Source organism: Gasterosteus aculeatus, chromosome 3, assembly GCF_964276395.1.
Source record: "Gasterosteus aculeatus chromosome 3, fGasAcu3.hap1.1, whole genome shotgun sequence".
NCBI classification, from domain to species: domain Eukaryota; kingdom Metazoa; phylum Chordata; class Actinopteri; order Perciformes; family Gasterosteidae; genus Gasterosteus; species Gasterosteus aculeatus.
The window spans coordinates 10,917,310-10,933,233 of NC_135690.1; the positions used below are offsets into that span (position 1 = coordinate 10,917,310).

The 15,924-nt window shown below is 44.7% G+C and overlaps 3 protein-coding genes across 6 annotated transcripts; 1 reads left to right on the forward strand and 2 right to left on the reverse strand.

The window, feature by feature from the left end:
* Positions 1–112: 112 nt before the first annotated feature.
* Positions 113–7,633, reverse strand: LOC120815702 (importin-13). Of its 4 annotated transcripts, none has more exons than XM_040170600.2 (22): positions 7,177–7,633; positions 6,909–7,035; positions 6,186–6,311; positions 5,468–6,102; positions 5,246–5,386; positions 5,015–5,156; positions 4,759–4,925; positions 4,553–4,673; positions 4,315–4,462; positions 4,008–4,189; positions 3,911–3,937; positions 3,651–3,785; positions 2,820–2,966; positions 2,556–2,636; positions 2,296–2,433; positions 2,093–2,189; positions 1,962–2,014; positions 1,813–1,879; positions 1,205–1,263; positions 1,034–1,123; positions 725–906; positions 113–496 (listed from the first exon to the last, which is right to left on the reverse strand). In XM_040170600.2, the coding sequence occupies exons 2-22, from the start codon at positions 6,987–6,989 to the stop codon at positions 403–405; spliced, it is 2,913 nt and encodes a 970-aa protein (XP_040026534.2). In that variant the 5' UTR covers positions 6,990–7,035; positions 7,177–7,633; the 3' UTR covers positions 113–402. The 4 variants fall into 4 exon arrangements, with proteins under 4 accessions (XP_040026534.2, XP_040026536.2, XP_077955365.1 ...); XM_040170602.2 differs by having other exon boundaries at positions 6,909–7,004; positions 7,177–7,629; XM_078099239.1 differs by having other exon boundaries at positions 4,008–4,225; positions 6,909–7,004; positions 7,177–7,325.
* Positions 7,279–12,565, forward strand: LOC120815708 (uncharacterized). Its single transcript, XM_040170611.2, has 5 exons — positions 7,279–7,842; positions 8,357–8,623; positions 9,581–9,865; positions 9,953–10,113; positions 10,853–12,565. Exons 1-5 carry the CDS (start codon positions 7,788–7,790, stop codon positions 10,895–10,897), a joined length of 813 nt encoding a protein of 270 aa, XP_040026545.2. The 5' UTR covers positions 7,279–7,787; the 3' UTR covers positions 10,898–12,565.
* A 176-nt stretch (positions 12,566–12,741) lies between these two features.
* mgst3a (microsomal glutathione S-transferase 3a) lies at positions 12,742–14,598 on the reverse strand. The gene is made up of 6 exons (XM_040170612.2): positions 14,458–14,598; positions 14,034–14,158; positions 13,782–13,855; positions 13,592–13,649; positions 13,287–13,359; positions 12,742–13,197 (listed from the first exon to the last, which is right to left on the reverse strand). The coding sequence occupies exons 2-6, from the start codon at positions 14,148–14,150 to the stop codon at positions 13,061–13,063; spliced, it is 459 nt and encodes a 152-aa protein (XP_040026546.2). The 5' UTR covers positions 14,151–14,158; positions 14,458–14,598; the 3' UTR covers positions 12,742–13,060.
* Positions 14,599–15,924: the final 1,326 nt, after the last annotated feature.

Genomic DNA, 15,924 nt, shown 5'->3' on the forward strand with positions numbered 1-15,924 from the left:
GACTGGTGGAGGAGGGGGGGGGGGTCTATATTTTGATAATGTGTCGATATGATCTTCAAACAGCATACAAGGGAAGAGAAATAATAAATAAGTGAATACGCACACAGTTGATCATGCAGCTGCAAAAAATGAACTGTTTATTGGTGTCTTACATTGTGTCTGATGGAGTGAGGACTTTCTCCTACTAGCAGAGGTATTTGGTGATGAACATGTTGCACGGCAGTCCTCTCATTCTACAGTACACCAAATCTGTGTTTTTGCTTTGGTTGGTTCGGTATAGTTTTTGTTGTCCAGCTTCACCTGCCCAAGTGATCGGCGCTATTTGGCACCGATTTTTATCATTGAAACAGAAGGATTCTGGATCCTCGTTTATTACTTTCTCTTGAGCTCTACCAGCTCAGTCTAGAAGTCTGAGTATCCAGATCCCTGCAGGCCCCGACAGAGCAGAGAAAACTCCTTCACGATATCCTTAACGCGGCGCTTGTGGGTTTGCTCCCTGGAAAGAAAAGGAAGGAAAAGAAACAGATACAGATTACAGATGATTCCCAGAATTCGGTTACTGTGAGGCGACCGATTAGCACTGAACTTGTGATGAGGCCTGTGTGTCGTTCTGTGTTCTTGAACGAGGTGTTTTGTTGCAGCGTTTTTCTTGTTATTTGACTGAATGCAGAGTTTTGAGAACAAAAGCGCAGTTTTATATATATATTTATAAGTATATAATTACCTGAGAAGCTGCTGACGGAAGGTGTGTTTCTGCTCTGCGGAGACCTGGGCGGAGGGGAACCCCGGGACCTGCAGTGCTTCTTTCAGCCACTGGGACAGCAGAGCTGGACAGTGTCTGTTTAGACTCAACAGCACCTCTGAGAAGTGCTCCGACAGACTGCGAGGGGACTCGCCCCCAACCGCCTGAGCATTAGAAAACAGATTTGTGATTCACATCAGGGATGAAACGCATCCTCTGGTTTAATGAGGGGGAATTTACAAATGAGCGATTCAACGATGACGTTTTCATGCTTAGTTGTGTTTGACTCACCTGGAGCAAGGTCTCGGTCAGCAGCTTGCCGTCCTCCTGCAACACCTCCCCAAGCAAGGGCATGTCTTTACAGCGAGGCAACAGCTCGGTCTGCCGGGTGCAGAGAAATGAAATGAACAGCGCTATCTTTTTTTAAATTTTTACAGCTTGCAACTGTTGTTCTCAACTTACAAAGAACAGTGTGGCAGCTTTCACTGTGGCTGTTTCTGGGAACTTCAAAGATAGGATCCCTGAAGAAAATAGACCATGAAAAGTTGTTGTTTTTTTCTGCAAAATTTTGAGATCATGGAAAACAAAAAATGATCGAGAGAGCTTTGGTCTTGAAGTTAAACACAGTAGTTTGTAAATAGCAATGCAACATTTTAGATTGCATGGAATGAAACATGTGGCTCACGTAATCACATATAATTAATTTGATTTATTTATTATAATAAATATTTTCCTTTTCCATGCAGCATATTACTTTGCTACATTTGAACACACATCCGTTTACAGAATCAAAGCACGCATACGGAAAATTTGTGATAAAATTGCAGGAAAATAATGACCAATCAGCAGCTGCAGCAGAGAAGAAGCTGCAGGCGTGTCTGCGGCCGCTGAAGATCCACGTTCATAGAGGTGACACCCCGGAAATGATGCTCAAAATATTTGTGTTCATGTGCCACATATAGGGTTTGGTTAAAATTAGCATTATAGTTCCTGGCATTTGTTACTTTGCTTAAAGTAGTATTTCCATGGGAGTAGGCCTATAATATTTTAGTACTTGTAGCATTACTCACCGGAGTAAAACAGCCTTTTGACATCCAACTGGTCAGACAGGTACATGTCAGGTTTCCTTTTGAGAATCTAAATGGAGCACAAAGTAAGTATCCAGAGCTGCCTGTGAGCTCCAAGTGTGCATAACAATGGACAAATATATGCAACCCACCTGAGCATGAAGGTTCATAAATGATTCCGCAATATCGGGATGATCTCGTGGACCTGTGAAATAAATATAAGATGAGAAAATACAAAACAATTTCTTAAAGTAAATTGTAATTAATTCCAGGTTTTTATTACCTTGCTGAAATATAGTGAGTGTGGCAGAAGTCAACACCTCAATAAGGCTTTTAATGTTAGCGATGTGATGTTCCTCTCCGGCAAATATGTGAACCATCTAAAAAACACGGGAGAAAGAAGGATGTAGGATTATCATTAGAAGTCAGAATTACAGTTTGAAGGGATAATGCTTTTTATTCATGCCCTGATCTGTGGGGGCGTACCTGCCGCGCCAGATCCAGCGCTGAGGCTTGTGGGAAGGCACAAAAGATCTGCCCCAGCATCTCACTCAGCTGAGCCACCATGGGCCCGAAATCATGTAGGAGGGTTCGAACTGACTTTTCAAATACCCCGCACACTGCCTGGAGAGAGAAAGAGAGAGAGAGAGCTGTGAGTCCGTAAACGTCCATCTATAAATCATTCACACACACACACAGACATTTAACATGCACATATTTATGTAAGCAGTGAAAAACCCTCCTACCTCAACTACGTCTGAGTCATCAAGCCACTTGCTGAAGATGTTCTGGATCAATGTGAACACTTGCTGTAGAACAACAACAACCTAAAAAGATATATATGTATATTTGAGTGTATATTTCATTATACATTATAAGCATGTTGGGTTTTAACACGAGGGTCGGCTGAGGTTTTTTGTTATATTATTCAGATACAGCTGCTGGTATGATCTATGTTTATGGAGCAAACCCGTATCCATAGTTACGCCATTTCCTAGCGCTTAACTCACTGGATTCTGCATGCTTTGTGTGGGAGTGAGTCTTGGGCTGGACGCTCCCTCTAAGCTGTCTGCTTGTCTGTTGATGTCCAGAGTAGTGAAGAGACTGGACAGCATCCCCAGGATGTGAATGATAGACTGTTTGTTTGTAGGATCAGGCTGTGAAGGGAGACAAAGAGCACAGGTTTGATTTGTAGACGTGAAGACAGTGACGACTGAGGGAAAGACATTGTCAAATATGACAGCGTTAGTGAGTCAAAAGCTATTTCACTGAAAATTGCAGGAGAAGTTGTGTTCAAAAGCTGCAAAGGTGCTGCAGGACAAAGATGCCGGTATTATCTGTGTCTCTGTCAACAGAGATTTCAGACCAGCTCCCAACTCAGTCAAGTGCATTTAATTTTGTATGCATTGTAGATATTTTAAATTGATCTAATTATTTAGATTACATTTTGTTTATTGCAATAACTTTAGAAAAAACTAAATTAATCGTTAATTTAAATCATTACAGTACATACACTCACATGTCAGGTGACTGAAACTAAAGATAGAATGAGGATATGATTTTTCAATTGCAATTTGAAAATAAAGAGGACTCATTTCTAATTGATCTGGTATTATTAACAAATACGGGACTAGTTCTGTAAAAATACATCAAAATACTCAAATTGCATTTGAAAACACACTTTCATTTGATCTTTTATTTTTGCAGTTCAACGTATAATTTCTGACTTAAAAATTGTATTGCAGTCAAGCACGTACTATTGGAGGGATTGTAAACCACTTCTACCGCTCCAGGTATTATTTTCCTATTCGTAGAGTTCTGTAAATGTTTTTTGGATGTACCTCCTGCTGGGCCAGTGTATCCAGCCGCTGGACGTGAGGGGTGATGAGAGAGTGAAGTCGTCCCAGGATCTCCTCCACTGGCAGGGCGGACAGGAGGAAGCCCAGAGCCTGCATCAACCACATGCACTGGCTGCTCTGCACACACACACGCGCGCACACACACACATCACGGACACAATGTGTCCAGAGAGACGCTTGGTGGTGCATTTGTGTTCACTGAGTGGGACAGAACTGGTGAATATTGAAGGCAGTTTACTCACCTTATGGATTTCTTTAACCAGTACATCCTGCAGAGGATCACGGGTGTTAATAGGAGGGCAGTAATCATCTATTTTGAGTATTCTCTTTAAGTCGGACCTGTGACGTGGTCAGGATATCCGGAGCGTAGGGGGCGAGGTCGTGTCTACACTCTCTGCAGATCCTCTTCAGTGTGGACACACTGGACACAGACAGCTCCGGCTTTCCAAGGCCCTGAAGCACCATGGGTAATATGCCAGCTATCATCACCGGGTGATCAGCCAGCCACTCGGCCAAGGATCCTGTCCAACAGGGGTGAGTTGTTAGTGGCTCGTTAGCTGACGGCAGAAATGTACATCCATGCTGATTAATAATCCTGGTTGTAATGATGTTGTAATATAAATCAAGCCACATGTAGGTTATGTACCTATGGTGTACATGACAGTGTCAGCCAGCATGACGTTGCTGATGTTGATTCTGGGAATGAGACCAATGAGACCAGGGATAACGTCGGAGTAGTTCACGTCTATCGTCTCTGCTATGGACTGGAAGCCAAATAACAGAGCCTCTGTGTCCTGAACACAGAGAGCCAAATTAGAAGAGGAAAATGCTGGTGTTTAGTATAGTAGATGCATGGAATGGGAGACAGTGATAAATGACTTTACCTGCCAGACTGCTGACTGTTGGGGGTCCATCAGCTGTCTGCCCAGCCTGTCATAGAGGCTACTGAGCAGCTCTGCCCCCAGCATTTCATACACGTACATCAGAGTGTCAGAAATATCTACTCTGAAATGCAAAAGAGACATGGAGAAAAGTATGTAAAATCCAGCACTGGAAATCCTGAAGAACTTCCTTTAGTTCTGTGTTTTACCTATAAATTCGGAACTGCTCCTTGTCATCGGGAGACCAGGAGGCATACTCCTCCTCGGAGGGATAGTGGGATTTATGTAGTAGTACGTCTACCAGTTGGAAGTAAACCGGCCTGTAGACCTGCAGGTAAACTGCCTGCTTATCCTCCTCGAATGACAAGATGTCATCCTGAATGTGCAATTATTAGAAAGAAAGTTTGTTGTCTTATCATTTCTTGGATTGTTTACATGCATTTATCTTGTCTTATTTCGCCGTACCTGCAGAGTGTACCAGAAGGTGAGTGTGAGGGAGCTGCTGGTCTCACTGACTGGATAGTGCCCGGCGATGCCGGTACAGAAAAGAATCATGTTAACCAAAGCCAGATACTCTTGCCAGTGCTCCACCTGCTCCAACAAAACCCTGGCATACACAAACATTGAACCAATTAAAGAAAGAACTCCATTTACCGATGCCAGGTAAAAGACGGGTGTGTGTGCAGTTGTGTGTACCTGGAGTGTGTTTCCCCCATAGCAACAGCGATACGACAGATACCGTGCGAGGTCTCCATGTCCCCATCCTGAGCCGCTCTTTTCAGCTGGTCATGGAGACCCAGCACCAGAGGCGTCAAGGTCACCAGAGCATCAATGTACCTGCACAACCAGGTTGTGATTCACACGCCTGAATATTTAACCGTGGCCTTCAGGGGATTTCTGAAGAGGTGTGTTTCTCACCTTTGACTGTCAGGCTGCGAGATGGCACTGACTATCGTCTCCACCGCCGTGTCGAACAGCTCTGGGTTGGACAGAGCACTGAAACAGTCCTGGACCAGCTCGTGACTCTCCCCTAACGGCACATCCAGCCCCACCCAGCTGGATAAGCAGCGCAGTACCTTCTCCTTCGCCTGGTTGGAGGAGTCCTGACTTTGCAGCAGCTGACGCAGCAAGGGACACACCACCGCCCACTCCCCAACCAGGGCCCCCTTCAGCTGGGTACGCCGAGCTTGAGCCAGCCGGCCGCTCTGGAACTCCTCTGGAAGTACGGTGAGGAGCTCCAGCAGAGCGAGGCAGTGCGCTTGAGGGTCCCGGGGGGCCTCAGAGGCGCCTTCAGAGTCAGGTTTCAGCGGTTGGAAGGCTCTCACCATGTCAGCCACTGGTTGGGGCCAAACCTGTGGAATTAAGTTAAGAGCCATAGAGGCCAGGGCGACACACAGCCTGGTTAGCACCATTTTGGGGCCCGAGGAGAAGTGCAGGACGTGGGAAAGGAGCTGCATCCTCAGGCTGTCATGCTGGTCGGCGGGGAGATCGTTCCAGTGATGGGAGATCTTGGTATGGAGAGTGCTGGCGCCAAAAAACTGAACCTCCGGGAGCTGCAAAGGAGACAGACTCGATGTAATGGAGGAAATAGGTGCTGTGGATATATTCAAAATGTTTACTTGTCAAAGCCACACACCTTGTCGGGGCCAAGCAGTGCCCAGCAGAACTGCCATGCCTGTGAGGAGGCCTGGGCCTCGGTCAGCCACTTCTGGGCCACATTCTTACGCTCCATGACCGGGTCAAAGTACAGCTGGTAGAGAGCCTTTAGAGAAGAACAGATGAACATATACAAAAGAAACACCAGAAGCGCAAGTAAATTCGTAATATCAGATAATGCAATACCTGAGTGTAAAAAACATCATAAAAACACATCAATCATTATTTATCCCCATTCTCCTGATACAGTAATGACAATAAATGCATTTGGGTTGGTAATCAAATCGCTGCATTAACAACAATCATTGATGATCATGCGTGCTGGATGTCCAATGGTTTGAATGGAGTAAGAAATGTGTTGTCATAGCGAATAATCCAAGGCACATGGTGTTAGTTATTATTAGGACAGCATATGCTTATAGCTGGCATCATGTTACAAAATGTCCAGTGCGTCCAACCTTCCTTTGGTGAACTACAATTAACCAGACTCTGTTTGAAATTGTTCAAAGTAGTAGTAGTAGTAGTTATTGAAATACAACGCATACCCATTTAAATATGGGACAATGCTGCTGCAACTTTTTCCTATGACAAATTCAAGTGACCTCTCCTGATCTGAATGGTAGCACAGAAGCTGCACCTGTAGGAAGCCCCCCCCCCAGCAGTTTAATTAACAAGCATTCAGTGACTGATTGTTGGAACTTACCGACTCCACATTCTGCACCGTTAGCTCCAACTCCACCTGGCTGTCTCCCGGGTTGGCTGCAGGCTCCATCTGGCGCAACATGAAGGTGTCTCCCTGCTGCCGTTGAAAATCCCACAGAAATTAAAGCCTGAATGTATATAAAAAAAATTTAAAAAGCAGTGATTTAAAACGAGGAGACGCTGCTCACACGCCGAGGACGCAGCGGGTCACTCAGCTGTCCACACAGTACCCATGTGGGCCGTGCGCTCGGGCATGACGACACACTGACCTCTGAGGGGGGCTGGAAAGTTGTTGTCTCACATTACCACCGGCAAACACCGACGCCTGCTCGCCAATCGCCGCTTAATCCCTGCAAATAACCCCGCAGCCCACGAGCGCCTACGACGAGCGCGAACACGGCAAAACTCGCGCGCGTCCAACGCGACGGCGCTCGACAGCGCGGCGCTTCTGACGCAGACAACTGCGCGCCTCTGACGCACCGGCGTCTGATAGGAGCCGCGGAGCAACCGCCACTTTAAGCCGGTGCATCTCGGAAAGAATGTTTATTTAAGGGGGTGAGGCGTTTACCGCAAGAAACGCAAAGGAGCCGCAGAGCGGTGCGTGAATTGGCGGTGAGGCCGGTGACGCGTGACGCTCATCGCGTCTCATCCCGTCTCTCCTCCAACCCCCTCTGCGTGCCGCCTATGGCACACAGGCGGCCCCACCCCATGCTTTCCCTTCTGCCCGACTCCCTCCGGGTATTTTTAGCACGGATGATGCGCCCTGTCACATCACGTAACGGAAACGAGCCCAGAACAAGGAAGCGGAGTCGCTGCGAGGAGCTCGCTGTGCTGCGCGTGTTTATGCGATCTGCAGGCGGAGGAGGAGACGCGCCCTGAGATGAATTCGGCGTTTTGCGTGTTGGTCGTGCTTACCGGCTCATCGCTGACAAGAGGTAAGTTGGCATCGCACTGTGTGTGTGTGTGTGTGTGTGTGTGTGTGTGTGTGTGTGTGTGTGTGTGTGTCCTGCTGAGGCGGGTTGGAACCCTTATCGATTCCCACATGATGCTCTCGACGCGTCCATCGATCGTTTGGGAAGTTCAGACAGCGCTGCGGGCGGTTTGCAAATTAACGTGAATTAGATGATGTTAAATTATCACGTTGATGTCTCCCGCAGCAGATCATTTTGATTATTTTGTTCAAGAAGATGAGCGTTTCTTTCTCCTTCAATGCGCCATTTTCATACCAAGTTAAATAGAGCAGCACCAAATGAATAACACTCCAAATTCAATTAGCTAATTTATCAATTAGTCAATAGCGGACATTTGAGAGTTAAATATAGACAATTAATTGGATGAGACCTCTGATCTACTCTTTGGATTATTTTTGAGTTTTAGCTGCAATGAGTAATCAAGCAGTTTACACATTTATACAGATTCCAACATGTTCTAATCCCTTTTATCCCACAGGTCAGTACAGTGCGTTGCCTGCTGTCCTCACCCCGGCTGGCTTCCCGAGTCATGCTGGACGCTCAGCGTCTCCTGACCCGACAGAGGATCCCCACGCTGAGGTCTCACAGTGGACTCACGGTGCCGATGAAGCTTCCACTGAATCCACCACAAAGACAAAAGCAACAGTCCACTCAGAGGCGGCGACAAAGGCCGCACGTGGAACGCAGACCCCAGCGGTTACGTCACCACGCACAAATGTACCCGCCGCCATGACGTCCCCTTCAGGTATTCAAGACAAACCCTGCACGCATTGTTTGTGTGCTGCCTCTCTTTAAAAGCATCCAAGGACTGCCATCATCGGCCATAATTCTATAATTGCGCTTATCGTATTTTCCAGTCCGGTCTGTTTACTTTGTCCAGATTCTTCAAATAAACAATCCCACACATTTAAGCCCGGAGGCCCTCCTCAGGCTCACTGGCAGCAGCACCCTGGAGCATATTCCTCCTGACCCCTGACACTGACTATTTGATTCAGAGCGTGTGTCGCAACCTCAACCCGAGCGATTCCCTTTTATAGATCAGATATAAATAACTCTCTCCGTTGATGCCGCGTCGCCTCTTTCACCCCCACAGAAATGACGGACAAAATGCCAGAACGCCGTCCTGTCCACACTCCTGTCTCCTCATTGGCTGCTGTCATCACCGCTGTGTTGGCGGCCGCGGGGAACCGTGTATCACTCTTTTTAAAAAGATAAACATTGCACGGCTGGTTACTTCAAGTAGCTTTGTCACTTAAAAAACGCACAATGACCCTCTGCCTGTCGTGCTGCATGGTGCTCTGCCCACAGGAGACATGCTTATGTCTTCGTTCTATCCAAACTTTAGTTATACGACCAATCAATTGTTGCATGGAATGTAAATTTTCAAAACTCATGTCTTCTCTCTCCAAAATTGAGTTTATTAAAAGTGAAAAGATAAAAATACATGTTTTTGATATTACATGTCAAAGCGTTTGGCGCTTTGTTGCAGACCTGTTATTTTGTCTGTCAGCCATCGCAAAACTGGAAAGTTATTTTATGCATGAAAATAAAAACAACAATAACGAGGTATCGTTTTATTGTCAGAGGGAGTGATGACTTTTTATTGTGGAGTTGCGTCATTCTGCAGTTTATGCGCTTTGTTTCTTTTGAAGAATAATTCGTGCTGTTTTGAATTGATACAACGCTTCACATCCCCCCGCAGACAACCTTTCCTCTGCACCGCCCGGACGGAGCACCACCCCCCCACCGCGCGTCTCCACTACTGACGGCGGAGCCATCGTGACCGTGGATCCCCTCAGCACCTCTCCATCTCTGCCAGCACACACACAGCAGGATACGAGCTCCACAGCTCACGCCTCTGAATCCTGGACCAGATCCTCCGCCCAGCCGACCACCGCGGGACGTCCTGTGACCTCCGCCCCGGGCCGGGGTGCTGCCGGGCAAACCTACCAGGAGGTCCCGTCTGAGCTCAACGTGGGAGACGAAGGTAAGGCGATGAGTAGTCATTCGTGCTGCAGCTTACAAATGTGTCAGTATTTTGGTTCTCAGGATTGTGCGTTTGTGTGTCATTCAGACCTCAAGGGCCCCCGCTCAAGCTCCCCTCTAGATCCCCTGCTGGCCGGCCTGCTGTCAGTGTTCATCGTCACCACGGCGATCGTCTTCGTCATCCTCTTCCTCAAGTTCCGCCAGCGGACAAACCACCCGGAGTTTCACCGGCTTCAGGATCTACCCATGGTGAGATAAATACACAACACAGTAAGGTTGTAGTTAAGAGGCACTTAAACCGCCCCCCCCGACCCCCAAAGTTGACTTGTTCTGAGGGAAAATGGGCTTTCATTTCTGTAACAAACTGGGGGCGTAGAGGCGCAGTGTTTACCAGGCAATGAGGATCTAAAGAAAAACTACAGCTGTAATTTGGTGAATGTAGAATCTGGGGTTTTGGGAACTTGACCCGTCCTTTCACGAGGATTGTCCTTAGAGTTAAGCCGTCTTTGTGTTGATGAATGAGCTTCACGTTTTTTGTATTGTGTGCAGTTATTTTTTTGTGAAAAAACTTAAGGGAATTGCCCCATTAAATTACTCTGCTGTGAAATATATATATATATATATATATATATATATATATATATATATATATATATAATAGCTTTTCTGTCTCCTTAGTCTTGGATGCCTCTCGTGTAGCTCATCGGTGTCGCTAATTAGACACAAAACAGAAACTTTTGAATACTTTATGAAAATCTGTGACCTCATGCAAGGAGGCATTTTAATGGGAAAAAAACAACAAATATGAAAAATCTGTTATTTGTTAAATATGACATTTATTCTCGTAATCCCTTATGCTTCACGATCGTACTTGTTTAGCAAATAATATATTAAAGGTCAGAAAGTGCTTTAACAAACTGTTGAGCTGAGGGTACCTAGTAATTTGTAACTGTACTTGTCAAAATATTAACATAATCCTCTTTCCCAGGATGATTTGATGGAGGACACGCCCCTGTCCAGGTACACCTACTGATGGACAGAGCCTCAGTCACCCAAAGACACCAAAGGAAGACCAGTATGGATCTCAGAATAGAGATGCAGCTGCATCTATGCAGATGGATTTCGGGACAGTGATAAAAAAAAAACATATTTATCCTTGATTCCGTGAGAAGGATCCAAAAAGTATTTTACAGGCGAGGTTTCAGAAGCACTTTTTTCACACATTCCCTTTGAATTTCCAGATATCTTCCGCTCAGTGGAGACTATTAGCTTGTGCCTCTGCAACCCTGACTCACTCCCCTTGATTGCATAGCAACCAAATATGGCTTGAATGGTCACAGGGGCCCCCTAGGGGACTTCTGAGGTAATGTGGATCACGGATGCATGAAGACCTCGCAATTGCTGAGACCCTCAGGTTATCCAGCAAGAAATAAGACAGCAAGACCCACACTCGTGGGCAAGTTCCCACATGGTTAAAATAATGGAATATAAATAAGGATCCCCTAGGTGACCAAATATGATTGAAGTGCACTTTCACACCAAACTGCCAGGTTGATCGTGTTGTCTTAAAGATGAGGTCTTAGTGTACAAATCAAAAGCCATATCTTTGGAAAAAGATGTTCCCGTCATAGCCAAACCTCGTTCAGTTGCTCAATTTTATTATTCAACTTACCTCAATTTGTACATGGAAAACTGCTAATAAATGGCATACCCATGAAAAATAGGGCCTTATCTCATTAACTACTTTGTCCATCTGGATACATTTTGCTGCCAGGATAAAGGGTAACACCTGTGGGTGGGATCTGACGTGAGAAAATCAGATGATTTGTTACTGCTTAAGAAATAAATGAAGAGAGCACACAGAAATAAAATTAATTCAATTTTGACAATTCGAATCAGCCACTGTCTGAAATTTGCCCCCCGGAGCCCTTTAAGTTGGTCTGAATACACGGGGAAACCTTCCAGATACACAGGGTGGCTGTTGTGTATATTTCAGTCTAAAAACACCCAATTAGATTTTCTTTCAAAGCGGCGAGGGTTACAGAACATTTATGATTGATATGATTCAGGTGCTTTGAGTTTCCAAATAATTCAGCAGGGTTTGCCTTGTAGACAAACGCTCTTGCGGTTTCGTGTCCCATTGTCTTAGTTAGCGGCACACTTTGACCGATTAGTACGTATTTGGATCGGTTGCGCTCAATTTGCATTGGATATTTTCGAACTCTTTTAATACTAGCTGGAGATGTGTTGAGTATATTTAAACCGATACGTTTATGTTGTAGCCAAGGAATATGGAACTCATCGTGGTCTAATTTCAGTCTTTAAAACGAATCTGGTTATGTTTTCAACGAATGTTTAATCCACCAATGCACACGGAGAAGAGACATCGCGACACTAGATGTGCACTTTCACCAGGAGCGAGTTGTAAAAGTAAAACGCATTATTGTTAAATGAGCTGTAAAATATATATTTATGGAGCTTTGTTTCTGCACAAGGGGTTTGTTCAAATGCTTTTAAGTGGAGAAAAGTGTCGCTGAGGAGATTTATTAGCTGGAGCATCATGCAAAGCTGGAACTAAACTGTACTACAGTTTATGTAAAGTGTGTACTTTACTGTTAAGTGCCAAGTGATGTATAATGTAATATGCAAGAAATTGAGATTTCCTGTTTTAATAAATCAGAAATAATGGTACCGCAGCTCACTGCTTCGTATTTTCTTTTGCAGTTGGTGGTTAGCTTCGCAGGGATACAAATCAACTCGCCTCGACAAGCAATGTGGACTTTGAACAATTACTCAGATTAGAAGAAAGCCGCTCCCTTAAACAAAGACTGCTTTTGAAAAAAAAACCAATAGTCATTCAACACCAGACAAGAAAAATGTATGACTACGGTTTAATATAATTTGTTTGACCAGACAAACCTCATTTTCCAGTACAAGACAAAAGATACCAAAATAAAAGATAAACATTAAAACGTTTTTTTTGTTTTTTTCATTTTAGCAGCAGCAGCAATGTTTTGTCTAAACATTTTGATGTACACCTGGAGAACCGGTCCAGTGAGAGCATTGTATTCACCTGGATTTGAATGTTAAATTTCTCCGGGGTTTGCACATATGCTGCAAAGTACACAGGTTATGTAGTGGCTTAGATTAATAGAGTAAATGACAAGGAGAGCACAGCCTGAGCACTTCATTGCCATCAACAGCCGCCCACGCGGAAGGGATTCATCCGTGGTCCCGTCCAGCCAAGCAGGGTGCGGCCGAAGGAGGCCGTGGACAGAATCATCCCCATCAGAGCCACGGTCCCAAATCCCCCCCAACTTCTCTTAGCAGGATCTGATTTAAAAATAATTAATTAGAACATTTCCAACCTGCTGTACGCTACAAAAGCAGAAAATGGAACACTGGCTATCAAACGTTCTTACCTCCTGTGGCGTACCCATGTGCGTACACCTCTCTCCCTAGGATCCATACGACTCCAAGTGCACTGGTAAGACGCTGTTATGACCAGGTGGCGAAGAGCACAGAAAATGGAACATTCATTTAGGATTTTTAATTTAAAAATATATATTTTTTAATAAAAGAAGAAATTTCTTTACTAAAAGCTTGAAGATATCGTTATAGTAGCTGAAAACGACTGCATTGGGCCTCAAATTGTGTGCTTCATTAGCTAAAAGGTTGTATGCACGTGGTGGTACGCTGGTGTTAAAGGTTCAATGAGTCAACTTACAGGACTGTGCATACCACCAACTGCCAGGCAGAAAAGAAAGGCGGGATAGGACTCCATGCTGGTGAAAGGTTACAAAAGCATGTCAACTTTAACACGTTTTCCATTGTTACAGGGAGTTGTGAGAGCTCGGGCACGGACGGTCTTGGAAGTACCATCCAAGTTGCCAGGTCATATTTAAGCTCATACTTACGCGTTTTGGTGTCCACGCTGGATACAGTTAAAAATGTTTCCAGTTTCTGGGTCGTCACTGTACATCTGAGGATACTGCAAGTTAAGACAAGTTTATTTGTTTAGGCGATGCAAATTGCTTTACGCGAGCCACAGAAGAAGACACAACGCGAGCATAAAACCATGTTAGCAGACTGGAAGTTGTCCAGTTCTTGAAACAGTATGAGGGCATTGCATATATTTTAAACTTTTTAACACCAGAAATTCTGCTCACCTGTACGTTGTACTTCTTGCGGGCTTTGCCAACTTTTATGGCCAGATGTCCAAGCATCACCATACTGGCAACGCCAGTCAACACCACATATCCATACTCTTTAGAAAGCACAACCATCCTGCAATCTGGAGAGAGAAGGAATTTTAAAAAAAGCAGAATCAGTTTGAGTTTTTGCATGCAAGTAAATCATTTTTTTTTTTAGCATTTTAGCTTTTCACTCATAAATAACGTTACACTTGAAGTTAGTATTTGAATGTTGACGAACAGGACAAAGGACGACGTTAAAGCGTGTAGCGTTGAGCCCGGATCAATTAAGGCAAAAGGTCAAATACGGATACCTGCGACCTCATTACGTCACACCAACAGGTTCCCGATGTCGGACTAGAAAACTCACAGAACCACCACATTCAAATAAAAGGTTTACCGTAAAGATGTCAGCCGGTGTCCGAGGTTGACGGTGAGATGAAAATCAGAGCGACTGACCGAAGTCACCGTCAAGTTTCCGCACGTACTCGAACTGCGTTTCCGGGTTCTTCCTCGGACTTTATGCGTCTGCGGCGTGCGTAGTGCGTGGGGGGTGACGTCACCACGGGGCCGTCGGCCACACAAAGCAAAGGGTTTTCTCGGTGACTTGTTTGGTGAATGGCCGCAGAGTGTCGTAGGTTACAAGCAGCATACAGAAATACCACCGAAATATTTCCTTCTGACACGCGCCCCACGACCGTGTACTGAACTACCGCGTTGCCTTGGCAACCGGCTGGAACAGGGGACTCCTAATATTGACTATCCTACACAACAGTATGTCAAATATGCAAAATCACTTCCAACCCAACCGGCAGTGCCTCTTCCAACAGCCGTTTTTTTTAAATTGGGACGATTCATGCATGTTTACATAAGTGATACTTTCAGAACAGGACCTTCACTTTCAAAGGAGGACATCTGAGTCGACGCTGCATCATTTGAACTCATTTTACGGGCTTTATCTGAAAGACATTTCAGATATATAAAGTAAGTATTTGTTCATCTGACAGCGTAAACTTCTATTGCCATTTTTTCATGACAGACATTTCGACTTGACGTTACAGGACAAGGACAGCGCAGGTGCAAGTCAGGACATTAATGATGACCCCATCATCCTTTTTGAAATGCAGTAAGCCGTGTTCACAAACCCGAGGCTCTGATCCTGATAAACCTGAGTGGAGGGCTGCCAACAACCTGCCCTGCTTTGAAGTCACCAAGGATCTCACAGAACAAAGTTTCCTGGATCACATATCAGGTCAAGTTGAGGTGTGCAAAGCTCTGTCAATGTGTCTCTTGTTCCTCAGACCCATCAGTACCACACTGTTATCGTACTGTCTTACTCAAACAACTATTTTGTGCTGATGTGATGTTTTTTTCTGTCAAAACTGGTGTGAAGATTGAACATAACGACAAATGTGCTGCGCAACGTTATAAGTTGAAATGTGACTGACATGTTTTAAGGAAAAGGGATTACAGTCACCAGAACTTCTACATTTAGCCATTGATCTGTTTAACGTAATTACAAGTTTGAAGGGAATCAAACAATTAAAAAAGGTATGAGAATATCGCTTAAGATTATTTGAATTTATGATTACTGAAAAACTACAGCGTATAGCCTGGACATTGAACACACCCAAACTGGCTTTGCATCCTTATACACAAAGAAGTTGACCATCCGTGTTTGGTTTATTATCCTATTTTTATAAATATTCTTTGACCTCTGAACTCTTTGTTCATATTGTATCATATTGTTTCGGCTAATGAAGCTGTTCAAATTATACTACATGTTTTATGTCTCCCTAAATTCAGCCTGACATATCTGATATCTTTGGCGACTTTGTGATCAATTTCGGGGCTTCAGAAATATTTA

Excerpts from the sequence above, each read along its gene's own strand:
- mgst3a (XM_040170612.2), bottom strand. The coding sequence starts at position 14,150 with ATGGTTGTGCTTTCTAAAGAGTATGGATATGTGGTGTTGACTGGCGTT. Across the intron at positions 13,856-14,033 it reads GCAAGAAGTACAACGTACAG|TATCCTCAGATGTACAGTGA; the intron begins GTGAGCAGAATT and ends CTTAACTTGCAG. Across the intron at positions 13,360-13,591 it reads TTGGTGGTATGCACAGTCCT|CGTCTTACCAGTGCACTTGG; the intron begins GTAAGTTGACTC and ends TGGTCATAACAG.
- LOC120815708 (XM_040170611.2), top strand. The coding sequence starts at position 7,788 with ATGAATTCGGCGTTTTGCGTGTTGGTCGTGCTTACCGGCTCATCGCTG. Across the intron at positions 7,843-8,356 it reads CGGCTCATCGCTGACAAGAG|GTCAGTACAGTGCGTTGCCT; the intron begins GTAAGTTGGCAT and ends TTTATCCCACAG. Across the intron at positions 8,624-9,580 it reads CGCCATGACGTCCCCTTCAG|ACAACCTTTCCTCTGCACCG; the intron begins GTATTCAAGACA and ends ATCCCCCCGCAG.
- LOC120815702 (XM_078099239.1), bottom strand. The coding sequence starts at position 6,989 with ATGTTGCGCCAGATGGAGCCTGCAGCCAACCCGGGAGACAGCCAGGTG. Across the intron at positions 3,938-4,007 it reads ATATCCTGACCACGTCACAG|GATGTACTGGTTAAAGAAAT; the intron begins GTCCGACTTAAA and ends GATCCTCTGCAG. Across the intron at positions 1,880-1,961 it reads TTATGAACCTTCATGCTCAG|ATTCTCAAAAGGAAACCTGA; the intron begins GTGGGTTGCATA and ends TGCTCCATTTAG.